Genomic DNA, 20,191 nt, shown 5'->3' with positions numbered 1-20,191 from the left:
ACCGGGCCCACTATCAATGCGAGTAATGATCAAGTGCAACGGGTTTCTCGCATGTCAGCGACGAACATAGCAGGAAGGAGAGGACTTCAAGTTGTACAACAAACGACGCATGTGATATAAGTACCAGCTTGAATATAATGACCGGTCTTAGATTAGTTATATATCCTTACCGGATAAGATTCAGACATTACTGAGAATAGTATACCTAACCCGGAACCGTGCAAGTGTTGATTTCGGCTGGTTATCCTGAACAAGAATCTCTCTACCAATAATGGATTGGGCAATATGAAGTCAGTCTTTGAGAAGCACAATCTGTCCCAGTGAATTTGATTTTTAAGATTTGTCCAAATATCATTTGACTACGTACAGGCTACAGGTACTCTTGCTCCTCGGTCCAGTTTTGAGTCAGAACGTAGAAGATCACTCACAACACTCCTTGCTGAATGCATCAAACATGATTTCCGAAGTCCATTCTCCTTCTCAAGTTGTGGGAGAATATAATAGGTGAAAATAAATGTAGTATCTAAAATCATATAGATGCCTTGATTTGCTTGATGACCTCGAACTTTACTAGCTGGCGATCATAAAGGAGTTATGCACAACACATTTGATCAGATGGTTATGTTACATTTAACGACTATGTGGTGCCTGAGTGATAATTAGTTTGATTGTGGGTCGCGATCAGCATTGCATATGCTCAGTTATCAGTATTGAATGATTTAATCAAATACACCAATTAGTCGATTGGTTTAACTGAAAGATTAGGTATCTATACGAGGTTTTGACTACAGGGGAATCTGACAGGCGGCATGATGTTCTGTTTTGCAGCTACAACATCGGAAATTATGTAACAAAGCTGAAATCTGATGTTTGAATCAATGGTCCCATGCTACGTACCACTAACTATTCCCATATGCCCTCGAGCTGAGCAGAGAGGACAGAGATTTCACGGCCCTCAAGAAGACCCAACAGCGCTTCTTTGAGGATAGGCCCTAGCTCAAGAAGCTATCGGCGCATGGGGTGTTGGTCGTTGGTTGAATAATAAATAAATTCCCCGAGGGATTGGGGAGATAAAGGCCAAAGTAGAGACGGCTTAGCCGGATGCAAAAATGGCTTGTCTCATTCCCAGACAAAATGCGAACCAAGCGAGGGTAAATAGGAAAAGATAAGCTCTATCCTTCTGCCCAGATCGTAGCCTCCCAATGACTTGAAGTGACAATCGTCACTAACCTTCAGCAACGTATGAAGCCACAGACTTCCAAGCCACATGGCGCGTTCTGTTGACTGATGAGACAATCGAAGAAGTGAAGGGCCTTTCATCAATGGTCTAACACCGACTTCAACTCTCAGCGAAAATACCATGCCATATCCGGTTAAGCCTTTCCATTAGGAACGATAGAATGAGACGTCATTGTGTATGTGTTCCATTGGTGCTTTGTTGTTGTGCGTGCGCATCTCTGTCTCTGCCTATGTATTGCCCAAATAGGATGTAAGAAAATGTTCAGTGTTGCACAATATATAGCAAGGAACACTCACGAAGTATTTCCTTTATTTCTGCAAAATCTTCCTCTAATTTTTTGTCCCATCTCTGCCTCATTGCTTCGAGATCGGGAATCTGTGGTGGAGAGGAGGAGGAAGGTGGATTGGAGCCCGTTGAAGCCGTGGCAGATAGGCAATTTTGAGTTGGCTCAGACATTATGGCTGCTTGCTCGCTCGTACACTTCCGTAGATTATCCGTTGATATCCAACCCCACGGTATATATCTAGTCCATATATTGATATACCTAGATACTATGTCGACCGAGGATCTTAGGGTTAAATCTTTGGTTCGATGGAGCGGCTCGGAGCGCTTTCCCGACAGCTGCTAACTCAGTCAATACTAGCGTCCCGCGCCTGTAACATCCAGGGCTTATGGGGTGCACATTTGTTCGCGTTCTTGCAGGCTCAGAAAGTTCTTACCTTTTCTGGTTGTTCGAGTGTAACGAGGAAGATGTTTCGATATCATCAACCGGTTTGTAACACACAAGGTTGGGCTGGGCTAGGTCTGAGTTGTCTTAAATCCGAAGAGTTTGTTGGGCCATGAACAAGGAGACGAAGTATACTAGTAAAAACATAAATGAGCTACGGGGACGGGCGAAACTTCACCTCTTTATACCTGTTAAGTTTCTCGGGAATAAAGCCACATGTTTTCTAAGCAGATTAAATATCAACCATATTAACTTATGACTTTTCAGTGTGTCGCTGCCCAGTCTCCCCTTCTGCCACCTGGTTACAGCTGTGACCCAGTCTACCGACTCAATGGTCCAATGCAGTAAGATGTCAGTCCTCTCGCGTCGAGTCCTGCGCCACAAATAACAGGTAGTAAGAACTAGGAACAGTGGAAGAAAGAAGCAACGAAAGAGACGAACTCCAAAGAGGAGGCCCTAGCATCCAATAACACACATCCGGCTCCACTTCCCGTGCCGTCTTTTGTCAAAAATCGTCCAGTGTCCAAGTCGGTTCAATTCAGCCCTTCAGGAATGAACTAGTTAACCATGGAGTACGCCGTACTCAAGTCTTCGTTGATTCAACCACCTGCCGGGGTCTGGTTGCATCGTAAGTTGGCACTCATTTCTCGTCACCAGAGGCCAGAAGCCTCGTGCACGCGAGCCCAGGCCAAAATGTATTTGTGGCGTAAGTATTGTATCACCATCTCTCAGTAAGCCAACATGTCTTGCTTTGGATTCCTTTTATTTCTTCCATTTTCTACCGTCTTTTCTTTTTCTTCGTGCAACGTATCCCCGTGTCCGGAGTACTGCAATTAATTACTTTTCGCTTGCTGTTCCCTATACGGCAGCTGAAAATGGTGTGGATAAACGAAGGAAAAAGCACAGAAAGGAGTTTCATCGGGCATTCATTCGTTCCGTTGGGATACGGCGCTGTAGGAGATGTCGGTCAGTCAGGCTAACCCCAGCCTTGTTCAAGCTGCATATCTATCAACACTTGAATGAACCACTCTGACAGGAGTTGTCGGTTCAGCTTATCTGCATTGTAACAGGGATGTCATAGACTACGATTTTGATGCGAGAGCAATAGCTAATCTTCACCTTCGGGTTCCCACTGCTGGAGATCAACGGGGCGGAGACGCGCAATGGGGATGCTCCTGCAGTAGCATCAAAGTAAATCTCAGAATAATGTCGGGCAAACGCGTTTAATTGAAAAGTAAATTTGATTTCAGTGGCTACGTGGTTAAATTGCATTCCACTACTAATTGGCATACACACAGCCGGAATCCCGCTCGATCTGAATGTCTCTACAAAGTATCTGCAGCTGTCATGGACGCCATGCATCGAGTTTGCCGATGTACCGGAGATCGCCCGGTATGATGTAGATTCATCTTCCTCCACCGTTCTAGTTCAAACGAGCTTCTCGCTTGGTGCTCGTTCAGAAGGCCAGAAGATTACCGAAGGGTCAGGCACTTTTCCTTTTTCCGCCTGGCTTCAGTGCTACCGTCAAGCCCCGACTGTGGGCGATGATTGGCCCATTTGAGGAATTTTACGCTCCATAGTGCTATCTTCAATCGGCATTTGTATCTGATCATCCGGATGCAATCCATTGAATCTAACCTCAATGGTTTACATCAGAGTGAAATTCCCATGTGGACGGTGTTGATACACGTCAACCACATCGGTTACTCGCGTTTCGAGGACAGGTGAGTGGTTACACAGAACATGGTTGTTATTTACTCGTTCTCGTGGACTTTTTGCTTTGAAATCAACATTCAGCCTCAAACTCCTTGCTTCGTAATATTTGGAATATCTTTTGGAAACTGGAAGCCTTTGACCTTGTGGTTTCGTATCTACTACAATAGATGAGTGAAGGGTCGTTCTCAGCATACATAGTTCCCAGGAACCATGTATAGGTTTGCTTTTCCTCGTCCCTACACCTGATGTTTTTGCCTTCCGTGATTCGTCCCTGGAGTTCATCTTTGTGCATTGCATAGTTCCTTTGAATTTTCTCTTTCCAAGTGTACGTGTCGGCACAGATGAAATCTATCAGGATGGGGTACATACTATGTAACATTTCATGGCTCGGGTTATGTCCTTATCCAGATGATCGATTCTTTTTAGGCGTCACCTGCGAATTTCATTTGACTACGTAGGTGGTTAAACTTTCAATTCCAAGAGAATTACAATGTTCTGTGTTTCAGACAATGGTCGGAGTCATTATTCGAATTAAATGTATGTCCAGGCTGACTGACGTTCTATCGTCACAGTTTCAGCTAAGCCCGTCCAGAGCAGCAAATCGGCGAGTAAAAGCATATTGCTACTCTGTGTATTTGGAATATACTGTTACATTAACGCATAAGGAGCTTAGTGTCAGACTTGTGGTGGAACATTCCAATGTATTATATATTTGTTTTGTCTTCACCTCATAATTTGATCTATGCATACCTACACTTCATGGAAGTCAATATCACTAACAATATAACGAATAGTATAGTTGACCGAAAGGAAGAATAAGACAACAGAGGGACATGACGATCTTTTCGACTAGTTTAATAGTAATCATAAGCATGAGAGAGGATAATCCTCCTAGCTTTCAATTATCCAACCCTAAGCCTGTGTGATATGGGCAGTGGTTGTGGTCTAAGATTCAAGCAAGAAACAACATTGGTTAAACCCAGTCTACCAACCATCCAGCGGATAGCATGTTGGCATCTTATTCTTTGCCTTGATCGCTGAGTAATTCTATTTTCTTGGTCTTTTTGTAGAATTGGGTTTCTCTCTCCGTTTATTATCTCCATTTTCGTTATAGCCTCGAATTGCTGAGTGAGCCTTGTGTGGTGTTTGACTCGAATTGAAGTGAGAATGCCCAGATCATTCATCTTACATTTCGTAACATATGCATGTGTTCATTTAGATGAGCCTGGCAGAAGTATGTAGACAACAGGGAGATGCCTCCAAACCAAGTCTTAGTTAGTTACGTATCTAGAGATGATTTCCAAGTGACATTGTATCTTTACCTTGTATACATGTATATGCATATGCAAGTAAGTGCATCTGTAATAGTGATGACATGTTTCAACTGTCAAAAAAACTGTTACATGTGATGTATCTACATCTCAAGGGCAACCAATCTCTGGGCAGCAACTGCATGGCTTATTTTCTATCATAGTTAGTATCTTTAATCACAGGATTGATCGAGATGCGTGAGTCTCGAGGGAAAGTAGTAGCCTGATTAGCGTAGTACTTCATATATCGTAGTAATTCTTATATGTATGACACTCCATACCTAGGTATTAGGAAAGTTAATTAGCATTCATATGCAATACGAGAAAGATCTTCGTAGACAACAAACATATGCGCGTAGGTCTCGGATTGCTAAATAGTCTCAATGTTCACCGAGAAAGGGTTAGAAATTACATTGGTATCCTTTACATGTCCGAAAGCACCGATGTCAGTTGATTCTTCAGTCAAGCGAAGTTGAGTATTACACGTATACAAAATAAGACATGATTCCGATTGCTGAAGCCGAAGATGCAGCTATGAGCCCGGAAGTGATGGTAAAACCAATGGCATTGTCGGTAATTAGGGCTGGTCAAAAAAATGCTGTCCTGAGACTTTTCAGCCCAGGTACGAACGATTCGCGGTTTGGCTCGATTATCATCAGTCGGCTTCCAAGCCTCTGGGTACGACGTATGTGGTGTTACACGGGTACAACGACTGCGATTAACTAACCAACCTAGGAGTAACTAATGCGTTTCCGAGGCCCCCTTTTTTCCTTTCTAGTTGGGACATGTGATGACCAGAAGAAGCAAACACAGCACAGATCGTTGCATTGACAGCAGCATCTTGCATGTTCAGCCTCTGTTACTCTCGTGTTCCTGAGTCGGGGCAAACATTTGCAATTCATCTCACAAATTTGTCTCCATCCTCCCCCCAAAACTCCCAAAGTTTCTTTTCGCTCCTTTCTCTGTCTCTCTCTCCCTCCCTCTCTTATTGTTCTGAATTCTCGATGTCATTTTATGCTTCCTGGTTGACTTTAATATCTTCCCTGCGAATGATCTCCATAGTAAGGTGGTTATATATCTCTTTAATTACTCTTTTGTATCAAGAGATTATGCCAGTATTGTTACTTAATTCGGTATCTCATCGAACTTCTTGTAATATCTGAAGATGTTATACTCGCGACGACGGCAATTTGGCGACTTCAAGAGCCAGAGAAACTAGCCGCAAGACAATGCAAAACGAAGGCGTTTGTTGTGTTAATCGAGAAATTAAATGATTGAATGGCTAACCACTAGTAGTCACCAGTGTTCTTTTTGTAACTATCTACATGGAGCTGTTGTCAGTGCGTGGCCCAACAAATCCGAGTTGCGAGTAGGCATGCGTCGTAGCGAAGCCGGTAAGCTCACTTGAATACGCAAGCTAGAGTTGGTTTGAGGAGCCGCGAGTATATCATACTACTTGCGATACTCCTTTGAAAAATAAATGGATGTTGTTGTCGAAATTGGCCTAAATAGGCAATCTACGTAGATGACTCTGATTGGTCGGATGATTTATGAGAGCCTAGACCTAATACAGCTAGCGCCATGTAGGGAAGCTTGGCGTCTTCGACTCAAATTTTTTTGACTTCTCGCATCGGATCGTCACGCGTTCGAAACTCCCACTGTTCGCTTTTTTCTGAAATTTTCGCTCACATGAAAGCATAGTCACAAACACAAGCACTGTCGACTTTTTCCATGCTGTTGATGCATCCAGCAGCAGTGCGCCCCTTGTCACGATGGCCGGGGCACTTCGCGAACTCATCGAGCTCTTGTTGACTGAAATTGCCATCAGTGGCACCGACGGTAAGGAATGACTCTTTCTTCCTTCCTTCCCTTTCGGGATTCCCAAGCTGCCTGCCCTCCTACCCGTTACGGCAAGTCGCAATCTGGCATCACGTGTTTCCGCGACATCATTGCTCAATATTCGTTTCATTTCCTAACCTTCATTGCTTTCCATTGTATCCTATCATATCATGCACAGATACAAATTCAATTCACTGTCTCTGTCTTCTCGATTGTGCCTGGAATGCGCTAATCTCCTTTAGGAACCCGCTTAACGGGGATCTGGAGTCTGACTGAAACCTTCTACAACAACAGATCATCCGATGCTGGCCATGACACCAGCTCGTCTGGTTTCCATCTGGATCGTGCCCTGCAGGAGGACCTATGGGGCTGGTTGACGCTTAATCCTGAGGTCTCCGTCGGCCAGAATAAGCAGTACAATGGCCTGAGCTTGTCTGAAGCGGAGGCAATCGCAGAACTTCGGCTTTTTGTTTCCGAGGAACGTACTTGGAAAGCACTCACAGGTCATGAAAAGAACGAATCCAAAGTCCCAGCTACTGAATTCTTCCTGCTTTCTATAATCGCGTCTTGCAGATCCCAAGGAATCCTGCAAACCGACTTGGTTCGTCGTAGTGGTCAGGATGCGCGGTCTGTGCCGAAACGCACCGACGCGTTGAGGACGAAGGGCTACATCGACAAACGCCAAGTGCAAGCGAAGTCAGCAAAGACCAGCTTGTGCACGTTTTCGAGATTCGCCAATGCTGTCGATGGTGACGCCGAAAGACCGGAAGCCAAGTCGATACAATCCCGAGACATGATAGACTTCGATGCTTTCTGCCAGGACATATTCCGCATCCTCAAGCAGTACCAGATCATAGCTCGAAGTGACCTCAAAGATGAGCTCGGTTTTGATGACACTTGGCGGCGGCGTATATTGAGTAGAGCAATTCGAAAGCTCGAGGCCATTGGCTGTGTGCAGCGAGTGAAAGCACGATCACAGTTTCATGACACCATGAAATCCCTGCATCCCTGCGTTTTGTTAGTTCGTGAACCCACAGACGTCGACTTGAAGTTATTCAAAAGCGACTACAAGACCATACTTTCTGCTACGGATCAAGAAAATGAAGAAGTAGAAGACCAAGCAGAGATGCAGGCCTTTGACCACAGACTCATTCAATGGACCCCCGACGCAAATTTTGCAAACCTCATCGCCAGCCTCATCAACGAAAGTGGTACTGCAGGAAGAACGAATGCTGAAGTTATTAGGGATGGCTTCGGGAAAATATTTCGTCGCCCAAGTGAAAACACGTTGAATCGTATTACCGAGTGTTGGCAACTGTCGCAACCATCGCATCTCAGAAATAGTGCCATCGTTCGCGACACTGCATTGAACGGCACAGTGACACATTACGTTCACTATTCGTATTCCAATTTCAAGCAGCTGGTTGATACTGGCCGTGCTGATTGGGAGGCGGTGACTTTTCGTCCGAGAGATGCTAAGAGCTCCAAGCTCGCCATACCTCCTCCAGATGTTCTACCCATGACCGACCAGGACGGCTTGGCGCCCTTCAAGCCTCCAAAAGGAGCTACCGAGCGTGATCACTATTGTACGGTGTTATCCAAGGGGCTTAGCAGCTATACAACAACAAAAAGCGATCCCATACCTATGATCAATCAGAATGGGGAATTTGGTAAGTTGTACGGAACTGGGCATAGCAAACAATTTCACTAACAGTAGATTGCAGTGGCTGTGTTTCCGCGTGATGTTGACAGTTTTCCTGGTCATCGATCCATGCCCAAAACGCCATCGTCCCAGACAGCAGTTGAAAAGAGACAGATTGAACCTCTGTCGGAACTCATTTTTGAGACGGTGGTTGAGACACCAAGATATGCGCAAATGACAAAAGCGGAAAAGATTGAAGTAGAACTCAGGAAGAACGAGAAACCCGCCAGAGAGGTATTTGCAGCATTCGGTCTAGACGAAAGTTGGACACATGTGGCCGTACGGCTTATGGAGCGAAATGCCCCTGGAGTCTACATGACAACCAAAGGAAAAGCACGACCAGCCGGCAAACGCCAAGGGCGTCCTAAGGAAAGTCGCATCGCAGTCTTCAGGAGCTCTACTCTCGTTGAATTCCTCCGATCGCTTCCCCAAACTGCAACAGATATTGATCAAGCGATTCCGCGAGCTGCTATCTCACGACACACCACACGGACTACCGGTCTAGATTCCTCAACCATGACCTCAAACGACGACTTGACATCAGAGAAAACGCATATATGTGATGAAACAGTCCCGGCACTGACTTATTCCGTTCCTGAAGTTCAAATTGACAAGCAGAACGTTATTGCACCCACGCCAGTCATCACTGCATCGGACCCGACTGTATCGGAGTCATTTACAACTAGCCTAGATCGCTCTGGAATACAGAACGTGGCCCCATTGGAAACTGATGAGCGATATGCAAAGCCTACAACAACAAAAACAACAAGTGCGTCGAAGACCAACGAATTCAAGATCGATATCCCCCCAGATTTGCCCAAAGATATACTTCCAGATGCAATCGGGAGTACGAATGGAACTTCTGTTCCTGGCCCTGGTCATGATCCGAGACCTCAGGCTCCAGTCATATTTTCAAAAAGCAGACGTCTGGACAAGGAAGGCTCTGTTGCTCGTCTGAGGCGCACTATTATCATGGACATCATAAAACAGGCTGGAGGGGCATTTCCCTCTGGCAGTGAGATATGGCACGCATATGCAACGGTTTGGATGAAACATCTTAAGCATACCGAGAAGCCAGACTCAAGAACTATTAGAAACGTGGTAAAGCATCTCATCGACAGTGGAAAATTGCGACAGATAACCTTCAGCGGCAAAGGCCCAAAGGGTGTCATGGTCACTCGCAGTATTGTCATGACACCGGAAATCAGTCCCTCTAGCCCATTAGTGACGAGAATGCGGGAGGAGGTTTTGAAGTCGAATTACTATGTCCCAGATAATGTCGAGATAGACGCCAATATTACGAGGATCGTACGGGGTCTCAGTGGTGCGCCGACAGGCGTGTATACCAAACAGCTCCCTATTGAGCCCGAAATAACCGTCAATCTGCGGACAAAGCCGGCATCTGTCATAGCATTAGAGAGAAGAAAAGAACAGGCTCTTCACAAACGTCTATCGAAGCCTATCCGATTGATGGGTATCAAGCACAAAGGTAGACTTCAGACTTCCGAAGGCATCACTTCATTTTCCAGGCCGATGAGCAAGAGAGTCGTGAAACGCCATTCTCGTCCGCCTTCAGATATCGAGGAAGAGCCACTAGAAGAATCAACTCCGATGGATATAGGTGTTCCATCTATAAATCTTAAACGCCGGTCGCGTCAGGGACTGTCGGATCGCTCACTCTCAGAAGTTAAGAGACACAAACGGACATATACAGAATCCCGTTATGACCGATTTCTGGACGGACTTGAGGATGTTGCGCAATGGGAATTAAGTAATATGTTGTTGAGTGATGCTGAACGGGCTTCCTCTTTCATTCCAAATCCCATAGAAGACAGTGCGGGCTTCATTCACCATACCGTCAATGCGGCCTTTGAACAAGCGCCTATTGTTGGAAATATACGCTTTGCAGGGGAGAAGAGAAAGAAAACAGCTGCGTCTTCGATGCCAGGTCTGAGAAGACGCCGACGCAGGTCCTTGATGGCCCCTGAAGCGAAATTCAAACTGATATCGCCGCGAGAAAGTTTGGTCGCTGACAATGCACCAAAGCCCTGGCCCATTGCTCATGCTCAGCAACCAATAGGGGACGATTTGTATACACAACCTACTGATTCACATGCGCTCGAGCCATCCAGTCCAGCATATGAAGAAGCGATCTCCGATCATCAGGCTGAAGGAAAGACCAACTTGATATCAACTAGGAGAAGACGCAGGGGGTTGAAAACTTTGTCCAGCTCGATGATTGAACGAATCAAATACGCAATAGTAGTCGTTAGAACTATCGCAGGAGGGACTCAGGGGAGGACTGTGGAATGGGATTTGGTGACGAAGGCTTTCCCCAGAGAAGATCCGGAAATTATCAAAATGACTGGTAAATTGCTCTTAAACCGTGATCGACGCCAGCTGGCACAGATGCAGGACGAGTTCCGGGTCAAGTTGCTCGCTGAATATAGGAAAGAAAACCCCTCAATCCCAACCATCAACTTCAATAACATGGCATCTTATGATTGGGATGCGGCAGTCACGTGGGCAACTGCCCAATACTATTCCCCTTCGGCTCGAGATGTCCCCATGTTGCCAGGATCAAGAGCTCGTCTGGTACAGGATCTTTCACATCGCGTAGACCGAGTTTCTGATGAGTTTGAAATGATATATACATCCAATCCCACATTAAGCGTGGCGAAGCGAGAGTCACTTTTTACGTCACGACCATTTTTGAGTAAGTTGAATACAGCGGCCGACCATGATCGTGATCAAAATGAAGACAAGCAAGCAGTGAAGTGCTGGATACTATCGAACGTCGTCGCCCAAGAAGCAACGTACGATGCTACCGATGCGCGGATGAAATTATCTCGGTTTTCCAGTGACATTATTGAAGAAGCAATCAAAGAACTCATTCGAGATCGCTTCATATCGCAGACTAATCGTGGACGTGTCGTTCCGGGCCGCAATTTCATATTTACAGATAATTTCTATTTCACCTTTGGACGCAGAAGGGCAATCGATTCGGAAATACTCCGTCAAGCCTCAAACTATAAGCGTGTACTTGACGATGATTTCAAGCGGGATGGGGTATCTCAAATCAAATACGATGCATCAGATGGAGAAGTTCTTGCAGTCATGGCGTTGGCAGCCAATGGCCGGGTGCATATTTTCCCCAACGATCCACCTGCAGATCCCTTTGGTCTCACTGAAGGCAATTATGAGACGCGGACCTTGGACAAAGCAATCTTCAAATTCCAAGTGGATGTTATTCCAGACAGCAACAGATACGAATACGGCAATCCCGCCAGGAACAAGGCCAATGGGCGTTACCCGCCTATTGAAGACGAGGAAGTAAAACAGCTTATGAGCGGGAACTATGGAAATGAGTCTTTGGCAAAAATTCCAATATGGTTGGACATCAATGGTAACGTGCACGAGGAGTTGTGGGAGTCCATTGTATCGGCAATAGTCGGTATTCTTGCAATACGGCCAAAGATTGACATTGCCAGTCTCCATGAACAACTGCAGAAATTCCTAGCCCCCTGGGATATCGAACGTGTGCTCATCTGGCTCGAGAAAATGGGGTTAGCTGAAAATGAAGGCGCAGCTGGAGATGAAGGTATCTGGTCAGTTAAAGAGTATTGGTGGATGATCTGGGCTTGATCAATCACGGCACGTCTAGCTAGTGTTCAATCTTGTATTCTTACACATTCTTTTTTCTTCTGGCGGATAGTTCGATTTGTTCTATAAATCGATTGCCCTCGATCCCAATTCAATGTAATGATACGTCTATCAAAATATCCATGCATATAGATATCCAAAGTCACAATATCGAAATTCATTGGACACAAGCTACTGAAAACAAGACACCGGTCAACTACATAAACGAGCGCTGTACCCGTGTTGTCGGTCATTCTTGCAACTACTCAAGTACTCAAACAGTACATAATTCAAGCCCTCGACAATGATAACCAGTATGGATCTAGTCAACAAGCCACAAAATGAGACCGGTAAAGCAAAAATATAATTGAATTGAGATCGTGCATCTACCAGGAGGAATCTAACTGCAACGAGGTATGGCTAAATATGTGAATGGGGAACTTAAGTTGATATTGCTGATTAGATATCCTCTGAGGCAGCGATTCGTCTCATTATCATAAATATCAGGGCAATGAGTACCCCGACGATGGCTCGGTCCAGCCAGGAGCCATCTTGAGAGGAGTTTGTTTGTGTGTTTAATGGTCTGCTCATTGTGTTATTGTTCGACGTAACTGTAGATGTGGTTGTGGGTGTTGGCCGTAGAGTCGTCGGTGATGTGTTACTCTCAGAAGATGGAGGAACCTGGGGACCAAGAATTGAAGTAGTTATTAAAGTTGATGAGGAGGGTTCTTGATGTGCTGGGCTTATCGTCGGTGCTGAATTTCCATCATCTTCACTTGATAGTGCACTGGACTCCTCGTTTCTATTAGTTGAATTGGCCAACGACTGTGAATGACCCTCATCCGAGGGTTTCTTATAGCTCATCCTCAGTTCCTCGGGAACAGTCTCTCGATCCTGATCGTCCACAGATATGCCCTTTTGCGCGCAAATCGCCCGCCACTCATTCAGAATTTGTTCATTTGTCTTTCCACTCATGCATTCACAACTCCATAGTCGACTTTTCTGGGCCCACATCCTCCGGACATCCTCTGGTGCATCTAGACCGCCTATTTGTCCCTTGGCATCTCCATCCATAAAGCTTCGAATGGCGGTCAGTGCAGTGCGAATCCCCCACGCAGGCTGCCATGTCTCCTCGTGGTGGCCGCTTATACTTAGACAAATCTCGCGATTGACTTCGAATCGTCCAGAAGGTGTTAAAAAGCGAAAAGATGGGGGTCTCAAGGGGTACGTCGGCGGCAGGACAATGCGGCCATGGTAGATTCCTCCGGCGTACGGTGACGGGGCTGGAGGACCAGCCAGCGTGAAGTGCCAGTCGAATAGGTTCGAGTCAGACACGGGGTGTGCGCAGAAATGTGGCGATGGAAAAGGCGATGATTCTGAGAGTTCCGCCGCCTCCTTCATCAAGCGCCGGATGGTGGGCGACATGGTTCAATCTGAAGATAATGTGGCTATTCTTGCGTGACGTTGCGGTTTTGCTTAGGGTCCGGCTGTATGCGGGCGGCGACCTGCCCTTTGGTTCAGTAGTGAGGAGTTTGATCACTAAATAATCGAGACTGTTATAATATATACGATTCTTTGTTGATTATGTATCCCAGGATTGTATGGCGAACGACTGGACGATGACCACTGGTCCGTTCAGTGACGTCGGTAAGCGTGATGGCGATAGGCGACTTGTAGAGGATCCAAACTGCCAGCAGTGGGTGTATCGAGTATTGCGTGTCTTAGGGTATATGGTGCGCTTAGATAGGAGAATAAAAAAGAAGAGAAGGAGAGGCTGGTTGCTGGCATAAATCATAAGCTGTTTAGAAAGAATGACCAGCTGGCATTTTGGTTGATTGAGGGTGGCCATGTTCCGGGACTACGTAATGCCACGAAACCCTCATCACATGAACTTTCAGGGTTGAGTCTACTCTGCTGTCTACATTCCCGAGGTCGTATATCCTCTGTCATATAATTCACTGTTATTTACTCGTGGATTTAATAAGTATTCTTCGAGCCACGATATTGTAAATATTGGTTTAACCCCCCCAGCTCTAGAATAAAACCCCCATTTTCGAAGAGAGAGTAGAAGAGTGGAACGAATCCGATATAGTAAGCGAACAATTCCTCCGTACCGATATATATACACACATGCAACTTAAATGAAATCTCAAACGCCAAACAAATGTAGTAACATCGCAAACAAGCTTGAAAACGCACACATGTGTGTCCGTAATTACATGTCCATGACCAGCAACACTAGTCCCAGTCTCGCCAATCATCTCTGGGGCTTCCAAACTGATCCCGGGTGATGCCGAGCACTCGATCAGCTTTGCTACCAGGTGAATGACCAACTCGTCCTCGTTTCGGCTTTCGTGGCTCTTCATCTTCCGAACTCAAATCATTTTCGTCATCGTCGCTGTCTTCATGATGCAGTCGTGGCGATTTGGGTCGTAGCGTTGTCATTGAGACTCCAGAGTTCGGCTGGGAGTCATTGGGCCCACTCTTGGAGAATCGTTGCATGGGAACAGGTCTGGTTGAAGTTGGGGTTGTATTGTTAGGGTTCATCCAATGATCATAAGATTGCTGACGTTGTCGTTCTAGCCATTGTGACATTTCGCGCTCACGATCCTCTCTGATACGGTCTCTTGCTTCCAAGAACGCAGGACTAGGCTCCCAATACCATCCGTCGCCGGAGGTATTGCAGATAGGAAGAGCCCAGAGAAGCGGGTTGTCACCAAACAGATGTCGCAGGTTCTGCTTCCATCCGTGGTTGAAGGGGCTAGGGATGTTTTCACTGTCTCGCGAGTCAAGGTAGTCTTCGTATCGCTCACGTTCTCTCTGCCTTTCTAAATCTTCATATGATCGATGTAGAGCCTTTTGAGCGGGTGTGCCGTCAGCATTAGATTCCCGCAAAAAGGACATATAATCCTCATGGTGGCTGGTTTGGGCTTCTGCAATGGGAGAAGGCCGCTCTTCGCCTTCTTCTGCACGTGTCACACCTGGGATAGCATTGGCATGCGCTTCAAGTATTTGCTGCCCATAACCTTGTAGTCGCTGAGTAAAATTACCGTTCCTCGTAGGATGGCTGCCGTTCTGACCATGTGCTGCTTGGTAATCGTCACGTCGGCGGTCGAGAGCTTTGCGAAGAGGGGAAAGATACCGGGTCTTCTCCAGCGACTCGATAGTAGTTAGATTCCGTACAGCCAGGCTGATGTGCCAGGCAGTAAAGCCGGTCAACACCAAGCCGATGATTCCAGAAATCACGGCAAGAAGAATAACGTTTACAGGCATCAAGGTGTTGGCATATACAACATCACTCAGCACTTCGTCCCAAACCCAAAGACTAGCTGTAGCGAAACAGACCCAACAGAAGGTGGAAGTGTAAATAAGGAAGAGCATGAATGCCTTGTAGTTGCGAAGTCCCACGCATGTAGCCAGCCACGGACAATGGTGGTCCATCTTTAAAACACATCTCTTGCAACTCGAACAATGGTGGGCGCGATCAGGTTTCTGGCACTGACATTTCTTACAGAATCTGGCACCGCCATGCCTATTGACTGTATAGCTCTGATATTCGGGTATTTCGGTCGTAGGAAGGTGACTATACTGGCCACGGCCGTTGCCGCGCTTATCTGACGAACCGAGGGGAGAGCCGGGGTCTGTAAACACGGCAACCGTATACGATAGATTCAGCATTATATATAGGATGACTCCTACTGCGGAGCTGGGCAAACCTGATGGAAAGACAGATGATTAGTTTGGAATCAAGAACTAGTGAGAACGTCACACACCTAGCCATCTACTGTTTGTAGGTAAAAGGCCGATACCGGCATCAACCCATACCGCCCAGGTAGTCAAGCCATAAACGAATGCTAGAGGGAAATATGAAGCTATTATGACACACGTTCGCTCAACAGCGCGAGCCAGAGAGCGGGTCCGCCGTTTGGGGGATAGCATTGGGGAACCGGAGGTAGCCATTTATCATCTGTTGCGAACTCTCTCGTCGAGTTATGAGTATTGAATATTGAACAAGGATCTAGATCTCGAGCGAAATGAGGAAAGTGAGCTGCTGTTGTAGAAGCGCATGCCTTTTCATCCGTCGAGTTATGTCGGGGTAACAAGTGGTCCGAGGATGCCACAGCTAAACGAATGTCTGAAGGCAGACAATAGTGCAAGTGTTCGCGGCGATATGCAGTCTATCACAAATTGAACAACATCCAGGTACCGCTGTTGCCAATAATAAATCAAAGTCAAGTCGTGACAGACATTATGAGCGGTCAAGGGACCTGTGTCTGATTGACAGCAGCCTTTGGATGTTGTAAGTTATTGATGTTTCGGGATTCCGGACGAATACTCATGAGCTACTAATACGAAAAAGGGAGCCTGTTACCGTATTGCACTGATGGTGTGGATCGTATGCCGTATTATCGGCCCACCCGTGTCTGACGTTACGGATGTTGACTGGCTCTGCGTATAGCGTTACGTATGTTCATATCAGCCTCACACGGAGTTCAGGCTGTTCAGCCACAATTTCATTTCATTACAAACCAACATACGTACGGTACAAACATGACATGACATGACATACTATACCGTACATGTACGCAGCATTGGGGTGTTTTAGGAATTCTGCGATCTTCTGAGTCCGGTTGACAACAACTGGATTCAACACTCATTGTCACTCTTCGAGATCTACAGTACGGAGTAAATACACTCTACTAGAACACTCATCTTGACGAATAACGAGGCTTAGCGGCGGGCCAGCCTGGCGCTTGTCGCTGTTTGGTACGGGTCAGGGACACGACTGACAGCCGCGATCATTGGACTATTCGACCTGCACCGCCCCTCTTACTCCGTATTTACTATTCCGTAGTTACAACTCATGCACTTTGTCTTCTACTTTGTCTGTCGCTCTCGTTTTCTCATTTCTTCATCTCTTTTACTTCGGTTCGATCATTTATTTCATTGCTCATTTATCAGTCAGTCGCTCCTTTGGGGCTTTCGTTCGCATCACCTTTCCGCATACACTTCCAGTCGTTCAGGAGTATACAGGTCGACCGAGTTACAGGCTGCTCAGCCCAGGGTTTCATAGCGCTCCTTGTGTTGTGTACACATCGACAACAAAGCATATACTACGTACGCATTCATGACACCAACCCTACACTAGTTTCGCCGGCTTCTTTGATCAAAATCTCCCAAACAACCCAGGTGCTGGGTTATTCAACGACCTCATCTTCAAAATGGCCGCCAACGACTATTATGGCAACCCTCGACCTCAACCTGCCCACAGTCAACCCCCGTCCTACCATGACGACGACTACAACCGCCAGAGCCCGGCAGATAACTCACATCAATTACATGCCTTTCAGTCTACACCATCGCAAACTCCCTACAATCTCCAACACAACAACTACGGTCATCAGCCTCAATACAGTCAGAATTCCTTCGCCGATGATACGCCGTTTGTGGGCGGGAGAAACCATCCTACTGACCAGTATGGGGAAGACATTCCGTTGAAACCAAATGCTCAACCACCGCAGGCCGCAGACTCGCACTGGATGAATGAGAACACAAATTACGATGCAGGAATGCCGATGGATCCAGTGATGGGCTCAAGGAAAAAGCGACGGCGCACTCAGAAGGGAGGATTTTTTGGCAAGCAAACTCCATGGGTTACATGGCTATTGACCGCAGTTGACATCGGCGTTTTTGTTGGAGAGTTGATCTACAGTGGTAAGCACACTTTCTTCATTTTGATAAGAAGACCACGGCCTCATTCACATCTTTTAGCCCAACTCACCGGGAGTCCCATTGAACTACATCCTAGCTTTAATCCCATGGTCGGACCTTCTCCCTACGTTCAAATCAATATGGGTTCCCGTTTTGTCGCATGCATGAAGAATATTCCCGGAGTTCAAGATGCCAACACAACGATCAGTTGGCCTTGTCCCAACACAACTTCTTCCGACCCCAACGCCTCTACGAACCAGTGTACGCTGTCGGAACTATGTGGCTTCAGTGGTGTGCCCAACCCTAAACCAAACGGTTCTCTAGACGACCAGCCGGAACCCAACCAATGGTTCCGTTTCATTGTGCCGATGTTTTTGCATGCTGGACTTGTTCACATCGGATTTAATATGCTCATGCAGATGACTGTCGGGGCGGATATGGAGAGAAGGATTGGATGGTGGCGTTATGCATTGGTTTATTTTTCAAGCGGCATTTTTGGATTTGTTATGGGCGGTAATTATGCAGCGCAAGGTATTTCGTCAACCGGCGCTTCGGGCGCATTATTCGGATTGGTCGCATTAAGTCTATTGGATCTGTTGTACACCTGGGGGGAACGAAGGAGTCCATGGGTCGAATTGATTTTCCTCATCATCGAAATCGGTGTTTCATTCGTGTTGGGACTTCTCCCCGGTCTCGACAATTTCTCCCACATCGGTGGATTCATCATGGGATTGGCCATGGGTCTCTGCATGATGCGATCTCCGAATTATATTCGCGAGCGTATCGGTCTTCAACGCAGACCGTACGTGGTCATGAGCGGTGGCGCCGGTCCTCGACCCACCGACGACGACAATAATAGCAACGTTGTCAACAACAACAACAACAACAACACTGACAATAGCAAACAGAACAGTCCGATGACCCCTGGACGCTTCATTGGCGTCTTTCAAGGAAGGAAACCGCTTTGGTGGGCGTGGTGGCTAGTTCGAGCTGGAGCTCTGGTGGCCGTCATCATTGGATTTATCTTGTTGGTGACGAATTTCTATAAGTATCCCAAGTCGAATTGTTCTTGGTGCTACCGATTGAGTTGTCTGGCAAGTTTTCCCATCCATAGCATGTCAGGCTGTGAAACTAACAGTCAATCTTTTATAGCCCATCAAGAACTGGTGCAGCATCGGTAACCTGGACCTAACATCCACGTCATCTTCGTCATGATTCTGCCGCCAATTCATCTACCTCATTTATTTTCAAGCAAGCAGCCGGCGAGAACCGAACTCATATGTCCAAAGGCGGAGTCAGCAGTGGAAATAGAAAGATACCCATGTTTATTGTTTTCATATTTCAAGTGAACCCCTTCATTACCATTGCATCTCCCCTATTCTCTGAAAATATATTCTCTAATTTGACGGCGTTATTGCTTTATCTCTACAGAGAGTTGTTATCTATTCCATTTCAATGTGGTTGCACTGGATCATGGGCAGATGGGGAATATTACTCTGGACTGAGGTGTTTTCGTTATTTCATGATTATGCCTTGGTTTAAGGCAGTTTCGCGTCTAATGCATTTCACTAATTGAAACTTGGACCTAGGAAATATAAGAGTATCAGAGAAGGATTTCATTCTACCAGACTAGTTATTAATAATAATAATATTTTTCCCCCATGAAGGAGCTTCAATGGAGAGCAGCGAGGGAGGACTATCCGTCATAATTAATGTAATTATTTATTAGTTCAACCAATCCCCCAGTCTTGGTGTCCGTCCAATTTCACCCCTTGCTAAATTCTTCAGTCCTCGGTTCGCACCTCGTTTTTCTCGTATTAGGTTCATTGAGTGATTATAAGTTCGCCAAAAAAAAAAAAAAAAAAAAAAAAAAAAAAAAAAGAACTCCAAAAAGGGCATCCATCCGCTGATTCGTAATATTTCGTGGTATGTGCATTAATCGTTTTCTCCTCTTGATGGCCGATGTATTGTGTTGGCTGTCGGTTGCGGTGCAGCGTAATGAGACAGTAGACCAAGAGAGTGAAGAGGTATAAAAAAAGCCACAAGGAAAACTCCATGGTTGCGCCAATTGGAAGGAAAGAATGGTGTATAAACGCTAAGTTTCAGGAAGCGAAAGAGGAATAAAAAATGAACAGGCGATCTAATGCCTGCGACAGCATGCCACGCAGTGTTTGCCATGCTTCTAGCGCAAGGGAATTTGAAAAGTCCAGCTCGAGCGTGGTATCATCATGCCGCGGCGCGAAACATAAAAGACAACTGTTGTACAGTGGCAGGAGGGTCCCTGGATAGAAATTCGTTCGCGA

The 20,191-nt window shown here is 46.2% G+C and overlaps 5 protein-coding genes across 5 annotated transcripts; 2 read left to right on the top strand and 3 right to left on the bottom strand.

The window, feature by feature from the left end:
- Window positions 1-1,408: 1,408 nt before the first annotated feature.
- EYB26_002333 (uncharacterized protein) lies at window positions 1,409-1,696 on the bottom strand (the record flags this gene model as incomplete). The annotated part of the gene is made up of 2 exons (XM_054261638.1): window positions 1,409-1,467; window positions 1,537-1,696. 2 exons carry the CDS (start codon window positions 1,694-1,696, stop codon window positions 1,409-1,411), a joined length of 219 nt encoding a protein of 72 aa, XP_054117613.1.
- Window positions 1,697-6,765: 5,069 nt separating this feature from the next.
- On the top strand, window positions 6,766-12,179 carry EYB26_002332 (uncharacterized protein; the record flags this gene model as incomplete). Its single annotated transcript, XM_054261637.1, has 3 exons — window positions 6,766-6,832; window positions 7,075-8,502; window positions 8,557-12,179. 3 exons carry the CDS (start codon window positions 6,766-6,768, stop codon window positions 12,177-12,179), a joined length of 5,118 nt encoding a protein of 1,705 aa, XP_054117612.1.
- Window positions 12,180-12,635: 456 nt separating this feature from the next.
- Window positions 12,636-13,601, bottom strand: EYB26_002331 (uncharacterized protein; the record flags this gene model as incomplete). Its single annotated transcript, XM_054261636.1, has 1 exon — window positions 12,636-13,601. The coding sequence occupies one exon, from the start codon at window positions 13,599-13,601 to the stop codon at window positions 12,636-12,638; it is 966 nt and encodes a 321-aa protein (XP_054117611.1).
- Window positions 13,602-14,414: 813 nt separating this feature from the next.
- On the bottom strand, window positions 14,415-16,115 carry EYB26_002330 (uncharacterized protein; the record flags this gene model as incomplete). Its single annotated transcript, XM_054261635.1, has 2 exons — window positions 14,415-15,892; window positions 15,950-16,115. 2 exons carry the CDS (start codon window positions 16,113-16,115, stop codon window positions 14,415-14,417), a joined length of 1,644 nt encoding a protein of 547 aa, XP_054117610.1.
- A 1,283-nt stretch (window positions 16,116-17,398) lies between these two features.
- Window positions 17,399-19,103, top strand: EYB26_002329 (uncharacterized protein; the record flags this gene model as incomplete). The annotated part of the gene is made up of 3 exons (XM_054261634.1): window positions 17,399-17,891; window positions 17,949-18,982; window positions 19,041-19,103. 3 exons carry the CDS (start codon window positions 17,399-17,401, stop codon window positions 19,101-19,103), a joined length of 1,590 nt encoding a protein of 529 aa, XP_054117609.1.
- Between the last annotated feature and the right edge of the window lie 1,088 nt (window positions 19,104-20,191).

Source organism: Talaromyces marneffei, chromosome 1 (assembly GCF_009556855.1).
Source record: "Talaromyces marneffei chromosome 1, complete sequence".
Taxonomy (NCBI): Eukaryota; Fungi; Ascomycota; class Eurotiomycetes; order Eurotiales; family Trichocomaceae; genus Talaromyces; species Talaromyces marneffei.
The sequence above is the reverse complement of the archived record's forward strand: the minus strand, read 5'-3'. Positions and strand labels throughout refer to the sequence as shown.